This window comes from Austrofundulus limnaeus, unplaced genomic scaffold (assembly GCF_001266775.1).
Source record: "Austrofundulus limnaeus strain Quisiro unplaced genomic scaffold, Austrofundulus_limnaeus-1.0 Scaffold16, whole genome shotgun sequence".
In the NCBI taxonomy this organism is placed as follows: domain Eukaryota; kingdom Metazoa; phylum Chordata; class Actinopteri; order Cyprinodontiformes; family Rivulidae; genus Austrofundulus; species Austrofundulus limnaeus.
In genome coordinates this window covers 1,661,795-1,672,237 of record NW_013952418.1, presented here as the reverse complement: position 1 = coordinate 1,672,237, position 10,443 = coordinate 1,661,795, and the positions used below count along the sequence as shown (strand labels likewise).

The 10,443-nt window shown below is 39.8% G+C and overlaps 1 protein-coding gene across 2 annotated transcripts in view; it reads left to right on the top strand.

The window, feature by feature from the left end:
- Positions 1-2,719, top strand: part of tdrd3 (tudor domain containing 3) — a 15,967-nt gene extending 13,248 nt beyond the window's left edge. The window contains exons 10-14 of one of the 2 annotated variants that reach the window (XM_014003025.1): positions 130-255; positions 351-1,300; positions 1,408-1,533; positions 1,682-1,821; positions 2,415-2,719. In XM_014003025.1, coding sequence (XP_013858479.1) covers positions 130-255; positions 351-1,300; positions 1,408-1,533; positions 1,682-1,798 — 1,319 coding nt within the window. In that variant the 3' untranslated portion in view covers positions 1,799-1,821; positions 2,415-2,719. Of the gene's footprint in view, positions 1-129; positions 256-350; positions 1,301-1,407; positions 1,534-1,681; positions 1,822-2,411 lie in introns of both variants that reach the window. The other variant, XM_014003024.1, reaches the window with a different exon arrangement.
- Positions 2,720-10,443: the final 7,724 nt, after the last annotated feature.

Sequence of the window (10,443 nt, the reverse complement as noted above, 5' to 3'; positions counted from 1 at the left end):
ATCTAGTATATTTTATGTTTGTTTAAATTATATTGATTCAATATAAATTCCCTGCATGTGGTAGAGTGTCTGCACTTTGAAACTCTGGCTGAGTTTGGTTTTATGATTCTGTTTTGGTGTTCTCTGCAGCCAGAGGAAGAGGAAGAGGCAGGTTCAGAAACGAGGACGATGAGGATGGAGCAGGAGGACGACCATCTGGACCAAGCACTCTGTTCGACTTCCTTGAGTCCAAGATGGGAGTTTTCTCCATTGATGGTGGGCGACCCGGTCTACATCCCATGTGCTCATTTGAAGCCCACGTTTCCCCTGCAGTATTTCATTACGCGTCTTTCTCTGGTTTATTTTCTCAGAGCCAAAGAACCAACCACCACAGAGGCAGCACGAGAACAAAGGAAATGTCTTTAACTCAAACTATCACACAAAAGACGCGTCTCAGGCCAAGTTCTCACATAATGACCACAGGCAACAAAGAACTGACAGACCACCTCGCTTTCACAAGGACACTGATTTCCCCAAACCTGGCCAGGAGCCAGCCTCTAACTGTACAAGCTCCCTGACGCCTGTTCATACCCAGCAGTGGAAGAGCCAAGAGAAATGGCCCCGAGGCACATCGGACCGAGTGCAAAACGACCGGAGAGAAACGAGRGACGAGCAGATCAATGCCTCTACCTTAATGACTCCTCTCACACATCCAAAAGAACCTCAGCAGCAGGTTGAATTTAGTGGATCTTACCAACAGAGGTCCCGGAATGGAACTATTGGTGGAAATATGTCTGGTCTGTCTCACAGGAGGGGGCCAAAAGATAACGCACCTGCACCTAAACTGAGTAATTCTACAGAAAGTGAAGCAGACGGAAGAGGACCGTACAAACGTACGGACAGAAACGGAGACGCCAGCAACGGCAGGAGAAAGGGGAAGACCGAGCGGCCCAGCTCGGATCCCTTCGATAGACAAAAGGACGGTGGGCCGTCAAACTTTAACCAGAGAGGAGGAAGCTCGGGGACTTCACAAGATGTGGGATTATCGCAGGGCTCTCGGATTACGCCGGGGGACCCTTCTCATTTCCAAAACGGAGAGGTGGAATTTAAAAGGACAGGTCCAATCAAGCCTGCAAACTTCTCCGCTCCGCCATACCGAGAGCAGCAACCCAAGAAGAACAACCCTAACAACCCKGGGTATAAAAAACGGCCAGGGCAAAGCAAAGGTCCGGGCCCTCGAGGACCAGAGAAAGGTCATTTCTGTGAACACGTCTGGAAACCTGGAGACCAGTGCCTGGCTCTGTACTGGGAGGACAACAAGGTGTGTGGGGACGTTCCTGACTAGTCCTATCCATCTAAATTAAAATGCTTTATTTCACATGTTGCTTTAAATCCCTGTTTCTTTTGTTTCTCTTTGGCTGCATCAAGTTCTACCATGCCAGAATAGATGCTGTGCACCCATCTGGCTCTACAGCTGTGGTTGTTTTCAGCGATTATGGAAACTGGGAAGAGGTTCTCCTGCATAACATCAAACCTGTTCCCGCTGATATGATGGTAACCAGAATGAGACGTAGATTCCAATTCATCATTCATTAATTATTAAGATCAGAATGCTGGCTAGTCAGTAATGGGACAGAAAGTTGATCAAATAAAACAGCCTCTAATCAGATCACCATGATTCTAATCAAATGTGCAACAACAGGAGGAAGATGATGGCTACTATGACAGTTCACTAGAGTTCCGSCGCGGTGGTGACGGACAGCCCAGACGAGCCAGACCCACTCAGCAGTATTACCAGCCGCCCAGGGCGCGTGATTGATGGGTCTGTGTTTACACTGGCAGGTAAATAAATGGTACATTGTGTTTTCTGTTGTGATTACACGTCAAATATTGTTGTTGTGTTTATGTTTTATTCATTTCTCATTCCTTTTTGTTAGAAGTGTGTGTTAAAGTGTAATGAGCAGTTAACGGGTTAGGATTTCATTTGTTGAYGTTTTCTTTTGCACACTTGTTGGATTATTGCTTTAATATTAGATGAAAATAAACATATTGGAAATTGTTTTATTTTTCACAATCCCAGGTCTGATAAAGTTGGGGTGTTGTTTAAAATGTAAATAAAAACTGAATGCAATTATCATAAACTTATATTTTACTCAAAATAAGACAATATACTGATTATACTTACAAAAAACTTTTTCCCAATTGATATGATTTGTTTATATATGCATTATGTATATATATATGTGTGTGTGTGTGTGTGTGTATAAATATATGTATATGTATATACTGTGTATGTATGTATGTATGTATATATACTGTATATACATTTTTAGAGTTGTGGTCATAGAGAGCTGAAATACTAATAATGTTTTAACACCATTGACGATGATCTCATACTTTTATAAATGTAATATACTTTTTTCTTGATCCAGCAGTGTGCTTGTCCCTCATCTCTACACTTTCTGCAACAATCCAGAGTGCTTCCTGAGCTTTTAAGCGTCCACATCATCAGGACATTACAGAACTCCTCAAAGGGCTCCAAGGGACATGATGCAAAAAAAAAAAAAAAAACTGACACAAGCTTCTGTTTATTTTTGTCAAGACCATATCTACTGTATATGTTTTGAAGATTTGTTAAATGGGTGCATAAAAATAAACAACTAATTAACTGTATTTAGGAGGTTTGTTGGAATATTTCAGACTTGAGTGATGAAATAAACTAATTGCAGGGCAGAAATGATCGAGGCTTCTTCGTATCATTTTGRGCTGCACAACCTTGTGAATAAACTGCATGCAGGTTTTTGACTGAAACCCAAGGTCTAGTTGGAATAGAGTAATTGTTATACTGTGAGAGCTGTTCTGGTTTGATGCAACATCTCTTAAAAATAGCACAAAAATGCATAAAAACTAATAAATTACAAGCAAATGAAAATTCACATAACTACGTTTCAAAAATCACGAGAGACAATTAGCTGCTCGGGTAAAACTAGAAAGTAGGTTTGATTTTAGTCTATTTTGACGAATCTCAGGGTTTTAAAACCACCTAAACTGTATTTCCTACCTGTCTTTTACTCCTTGCAGATAAGCTTTACGTGTCCAAAGTAAGCAGCCCCGAGTTCATTTGTTGTGTTCTTTGAAGCAAATCCGGAGGGTAAGACAATCTCTTCGCCCCCCCGTAATAGAGATGGTTACACTGCAGAGATATCATTTTGCACATTACAAAAGGCACTATGCCGAGCTCTTCAAGCACTGACTGCACGCACCCTGATGGCTGTTTATGGACGTGTGCTGTGCGAGAGAGCAGCTTTTACACATGAAGAAATAATCTCCACCTGGGCTCCAGTTTCTTTCTTAGCAGCAGCAGGAGACAAACGAACAATGCAGCAGGGTTCAGCGGAGAGGTCACAGTGTTATTCTGTATCAGGAGTCCAAAGGGTTTGCTTTATTTTCCGAGTCAGGCGCCAAGCGGGCATGCATGAATAATTAAAGGCTGGTAATATGGAAACCTATCCGCGAGGGAGGAATTGAAAGTGTTTGAGGAGACTAACCTCACGCCGGCCAGAAAATAGTAAGGGATTTGCTTTCAGCTGGATAAATGGGGATATTCTGGTGGAGGAGTCGACCACCTTCACACATAATTTACTTCTTACTYTYTTTCTTTCTTTTTTTTTCAACATGGCATCAAGAAATATACAGTTTCTGGAAGTCATTTTGGATTTCAGAGACATTTGTCTTTTAGAACTGAAGGCCTATCAGTCCTTGAAGGAATGCATATCACCTGCCACCTTTCATGCCAGAGAATGAAAATCAGTTTATGCTGAGTAATGCAGCTTTAGCAGTATTTGGATATATTGTGGGATTTCACACGATCTAGTAGCAGTTGGAGTATCTGCTGTGAATGTCAGCTACTACCACACCACTCAAAATTGTTTATGCAAAGTTTGACTAGCTTTAGCGACATTTAGCAACGTTAAAAGTTAATCAGTTTAGGGATTTGGATAAAATTTTCAAACTTACTTTAGAGCTGTTTTTCCTTTTTGTACTCGTAAGCTCTATGTACAGATTCCAATACTTTTTTTWAAAAATCGGACCCCCCATTAGAGGTCGTTTAAAGGCTGAAAAGTAGGAAGCAAGTGCTCCATTGACTTCCATTATACCATGAAAAAAGTGCGTACCTCTGTAGACATAGTACAGTTTTTCAAACCAAAGCAGAAAAACTAGATAAAACCTTAAGATAGATTTTGAAATGCTAAGGGGGGGCTAAGCATGAAAACAAAAAATTCACAAAAACCTGACCCACGCACTGCCGGGATCGGGCAGCGTATCAAAGTGTCTAATCAATTGTTCAGATTATTACTTTCTGAGAGTTTCACTGACACTTTTGCAGTAGTTCATGAGATACTTTACTAACAGATAACCAACATAGACTGCTACAGTTGATGTGAAAGATTTTTTCCATTCAAAATTTATGTTGGGGATGATGCTCAGTGACTACCAAACTGAATTTGAGCTGGCTGAGTTGTATGAAACAGGCTGAGTCCTAAAGCAGTTGCAAACGTCAACCCAATCTGTTGAGCCAAACATGAACTGTTTTGCTAACAGACACACACGGCATTAAAAAAAATTTTGTTAAAAGCTTTTGTTGTGCTATTGTCAAGATAAACTCCCCAAACAAAAGGTGAGGGTGGAAACTCCTCCGCTTTGAGAACGAGGCCGTATTTAGCAGAGAAAAGGTGTGAACTTAGAGTGAAAGCTGACTGGAAAGACTGGATCAAATCTTGTTTTTCATCTCGGTGGAAATGATCACACAGTGAGTGCGGTCGTGGCACTCTGATCGCAGTTTTCACTCAGTATTTTCCTCCTGTCTGTGGCAGACACACAGGATTCCACAGGATCTCAAGTCTTAGATTATGATTGGATTTTACACGGCTGGATTTACAGAGGATGTCAAAAGTATCGGAGCTGTTTTTATTGTTGCAGCTTGACGAGTTTTAGCACAGTTAGCTTCAGTTGGATTGCATTTAAATTGAATTATGAGTTGGTTGTAAGAGTTCTCAGTGGTTAGCACAGTTTTATTGCAGCAAAATGTCTTCAGTTTTTTTGACAAACGTGTTTCTCTAATAATAATAAAGCTGTTTCTCTAACGCAGAGCTATTCAGCTGGTGGCCACATCCAGTTTGCGAGTGACCAAAGTTCAGCCCGCCAATTTCATTCATCTTTAAACCCAAACCCCTGGTTTTCTACTTTAATTCCTTTAAGTTCTTTTGGTATCTAAAGAAATGTCAGAATCTTGACTTGAAGCTGGTAAAAACCCTTTTTGTGCACAATCAAGACAGTTAAATCTACAAGCAGTTGAAGATAAAACTATCAAAGTGAAAATAAAATAGGTTTAAAATTTGTCAGGTCAGAGATGTCAAAATATTATTTGTGTTAAATAGGAGGCATAATGTTTTCTTTTTGTTTTTGATATTATCACTACATTTATAGGGTTTTGTATGTTGTATTCATGATTAAATTCAGCAAAATAAACTATTTGAAAGGTAACAGATATTTGTAATACTTGGTTTATTTACATAATAAATTTAATTGCTGGATGTTTGGCCCCTGAGCTGTTGGCCTGCAGTAACTGTGGCCCCCCGGGGCAGTTTAGTTGAATAACCCTGCTCTAATGGTCTTGAAGGAACCACAATCAGTYGGATTTCCTGTTAAAATATTTTACAGTACAGATGCTAAAACCCCAAATTTGGACAAATTTTCCCAGATTCTTAAACTCTTTTCACAATAAGAACTGTAGACAAAAAAAATTAAGTAAATACTTGAACCCCTGCTCATCTACTTCTGAGACACTCTCTGCTAAAATGCTGTTTTTATATAGTTATTTTTTTATTGAACTGTTGCTAATTAACATAATTAGTTTTAAAATTCTCCTCCAGTTGTTTCTTATTCAAACCATACCACTCATGACTTTAGAATGACACTTCCTCATAAAAAGTACGTTTTCTCACTACTATATTTTGTGAATGTAATATAGGTTTATTGCATTCTGTTTGTATTTACATTTTACACATCTGAACTTTTCCATTAGGGTTATATAATGAAAACATTTCCTAATTAAAACACACCTTCATTAGACCAGAAGCTTTGTTTCCCTTTGTAACCTGATGACTCTGCAACAGGAGGACTGGTTTTCACTCGTGGTGAGGGAACAAGCGTGTTTCCCACATTAACATCCTCTCTGCTCGCCTCAGCCCCTCCGTCTCCCACCTGCCCGCCTCTCCTCATATTCCCATTCACAGCTGTCGGCCATTATCTTTGAGCGTACCTGACCCCCCCCCCCCCCCCCCCCCCCCCCCCCCGTCTCTCCACTGCGCTACCTTTGTGGACGGCGACATACGAACCCAGTCATCCCACGTAAATGCACTCTTTCTTACATAATTCCAACATTGGCCTTGACAAACACATCCTTTCTTCCCTTGTTGCTGCGGGAAAAGGAGGTCGCATGAAAGTCGCTGAAGCTCATTTCTCTGTGAAACTAGAAAACGGCATGAATGGCATTTAGAGTGTTGTCTGGGTGGGTCAGGTCCACACAGAAAGCTGCCCTGAACGCCACCCAAGCAGCGTCAGAGTCCTCCCCACTTTCTTTTCCATTTTGTTTATTCTAACAGGTCTCATAGCAAACAACATGGCAGCTTGATCGAATAATAAAACCCAAAGAAACTGTCTCCAAAACAGAGCGGGTTAATCATCCTGTCTGTTTGCTTCAGTGACAGTGTTAGTTAGGTGTGGGTCTGTTGTTTGCATATGAATCATTGAACTTAAAGCCAAACCACCGTGTGGTAAATGGCTGCACCAACAACATGCAAAACAAGYGCCTTCATGCTTTGTTCAAAGCTCTACTCAAACACGATTTGTGTCTGAAAGCTCAGATCTCAGTCGTACATGTGAAGAGGTGACAGATGGAGTGTCGGGGAATACCACCGACCTTTGCATGCGAGCAGCCACACGGCTGCAGAGCACGCAACAACGCGTCCGATTTGAATTCGGTTCAAAGCACGATTGAGTTTGAGTTTACACATATTGTTAAAAAAATCAGCATAAAGTGTTAATTTTTATTGACCTTTTAAGATGATAAGCTTTGGTTGCAGATAATGATTTTGTTTTAGTTTGTGTTAACAAAATAYAAACTGGACGGATTTGAATGAAACAGAATATTCAGTTGTACAGCAACAACTAAAGAACTGGAGTCCTAATTCAAGATGGCTGCCTCAGCCAACTGAACCCCATTGGTGGGCAAAAACAGTTTCAGACGCTACCAAGGGCTTTTTCCTTTTGAAAACCAGGGAGTTAGACGACTTCCTTCAGTTCTTGCCTTTAGCTTGACAAAAAATGAAAAAAAAAATTCAAAAAGCTTTTAAGGAATTTCAGGGGCGACTAAGGGTTTAAAAACTAAAATTTATCATAACTTCATCAATTTTACAGATACTGAGCTTATATTTGGTTGGGTAGAGGCTAAGAATTTTCTCTGGAAACAAAGTTTTTATTAGTATTTATTGGGGCAAATAAACAAACAAATAAAACATTGTTTCAGCACATATCCCATCCAACAAAATATGCAAGATGTTCACTATTTAGAATCGACTTAGTACTTTTGTTTGCAAAATTTGATTAAAACATARCATTATTAATAAGTAAGTAAAATTTTATATTTAGAAAGAGTTGATAGGCAGAAGGTGCTGCCTATCAACTGCCTATTAATCAGATAGTTTCATCAACAGCAATTAAAAACAAAGTTTATTATGATTTAGTTTTACAGATACTGAGCTTATAGTAGAGGCTAAAAAGGACATCCTGAGTTCTAACAAATCAAGCAAAATGTTTAAAATGTTGCCTTATATGTTTGCAAAATATCTCATGAATGACAGGTTTTAGGAAAACTTTCAGTAAATAATTTCTTCAAGRAATGCTTGGTGTTTAATTTGACATACTGAGTTGCAGCAGAATCTGAGTCTGCATGATAAGTGAGGGTCCTGAAAACTGGCCTTATAATGCTAATCTAATGCAACTCACACTCATGTTTCTGCAGAAGCAGAAAGTTTGGCCGAGTTTCAGCCACAGTTCAGAGGCTCAGCACTTWATGAGCGAGATAGGTGCTGCTTGTCAGCGGTAATGACTGTTTCCAGTGTGCAGCAGACCATGGTCCATGTGTGCCATTCTTCAAACATCCTGCCAAACATTTGTTGCCAAGCACCCTCGTGTTCCTCCTAACCCGCCACAATTTAATGGTCAAACGGGGCCAGTTAGCCTAACCAGAGACACTACGGACTACGGGTGAATGATGAATCAGCAGCCGGTTATTGATTGTTACCATTACCACGTATGGCTCCATGCAGCAGAGCAAACAGTGCAAAGCACCTTTCAGTCACTTTTATGGAGCCTGTCCAGTTAGTMTCTAATGGCTACATGACACACGGAGGAGAAGCAGAACAACAACTGTGTCCAGCTAATGTGCTTACCACTGCCTTTTACTTTTTTCTCTCAAATACTGACAAATACACAAACATTTTGTATATTTTAAATTACACTGAGTCTTAACCTTGACATGGATGTTGTTATTCTGAAAACCCCCACCGGGACATCATGTGAGATCAGGTTAATGGTTTTCCYCTCAGTCTTCCATAACAGGACCGTGTTCTCTGCCCACTGAGCAGAGAAACCTCAGGACCAGTCTGAGGACAAAGGCAAATATGACAACATGTTGACCCAACTGTTAAAGTCCTGAGATCACGTCTGGATGTGCCAGAGTAAACCAGATCTGCAGAAAGTTCAGCCTCCAACAAAAGAACGATGTGCCGTCATTCCTTTAAACTGAGTTTTAAACTGAGATCATCTTTTGTGASATCTTCTAAAACTGGTTCCCAACATTTTTAGACTTGTGTACCCCCTGAGCCATGYTGTCATACCACTAGTACCCCTTCAGTCAAACGTAAGGATGATTCTCCAAAACTATAATGTACTACAACTGATTATTGAAAATTATTTATTTAACCCCCTAGAATGTTTAAATCTCAGGTATTTTATTCTTTTCAACTCAAATTAAATATAAAGATAAAAATGTTGCCTTGAACAGTGTTGTATWAAGTACATCAAAGTGATACTTGAGTAAAAGCACAAGTATCTTATAAAAATACTTTGGTAAAAGTTAAAGTCTTCTCTAAAAATATTACTTGAGTAAAAGTCTTAAAGTATCTGATATTTTTTGTACTTAAGTATCAAAGGTAAATTTCTGACACAAAATCTACTAAAGTATTAAAAGTAAAAGTACTGAGTAAAMGTGAGCAGTTAGATTTTCCAAAAGGACATTTATTGGGAGGTGACTTCTCAAAAAATATATTTTCTAACAGCGTGCAGCTGTGTTGGGTTGTGTACAAGCTAACAGGGTGTCAGAATGGTATGTATTTATACTTCTCATCCAACCACAATTAAATTCACTCTATCCAGGAGACACTATTTATCAGGATAGTATTTTTTAAGTAATAACAACTACTAATAAAATAAGAGTAAATGGTAAATGGATTGAACTTATAGAGTACTTTTCAAGTCCCTCCGGACCCCAAAGCACTCTACACTAACAGACATTCAATGATGGTAAGCTACACTGTAGCCACAGCTGTCCAGGGGYRCASTGACAGAGGTGGGGCTGCTATGCACTGGCACCACCAGACCCTCTGACCACCATCAGTAGGCAAGGTGGGTGAAGTGTCTTTCCCAAGAACACAACAACTGAGGGCTGGACGGGGGATCGAATCAGCGACCTTCCGGTTCCAGGACGACTCCCCTAACCACTCCACCACAGCCGCCCAACTTTAAACTTCTTACCTTTTTAAAAAATGTAGTGAGTAGAAAGTACAGATAATTGTGTAAAAATGTAATAATTAAAAGTAAAAAGTATGCTGAAAATAATTACTAATGTAAAGTACAGATACCCAAAAATTCTGCTTAAGTACAATAACAAAGTATTTGTACTTTGTTACATTACAACTCTGGCCTTGAAAGTGAATAAGTAATTAAATAAATAAACCAGGTAGTGGCAGGTGCAGGAAGCAGCAGTGTCCAAAATACGTCAAATACCCCAAAAGAGCAAATTCCTTGAGATTCCACGTTTTACACAGGATTCTATTTTGTGTTAATTCCGCGATTCCGTTTGTGTTTTCCGCGTTATGGAAATCATAGGGCCCTACATATCTCAGTCTTATCTTTATTTATTTTTTACACACCTGGGAAATTTTTCCACGTGCCCCCTGTAGTATGCTCGCATACATACCCCAAGGGGTACACATATCCCTGGTTGGGGATCATTGGGCCTCATGCAAGAACATGTTCGTATTCTTATCCTAAATTTCTCTTACTTTTGTTCGAACAAAGGGTTCGTACGAACATGTCACGTCAGATTCAACAAACTCTTCT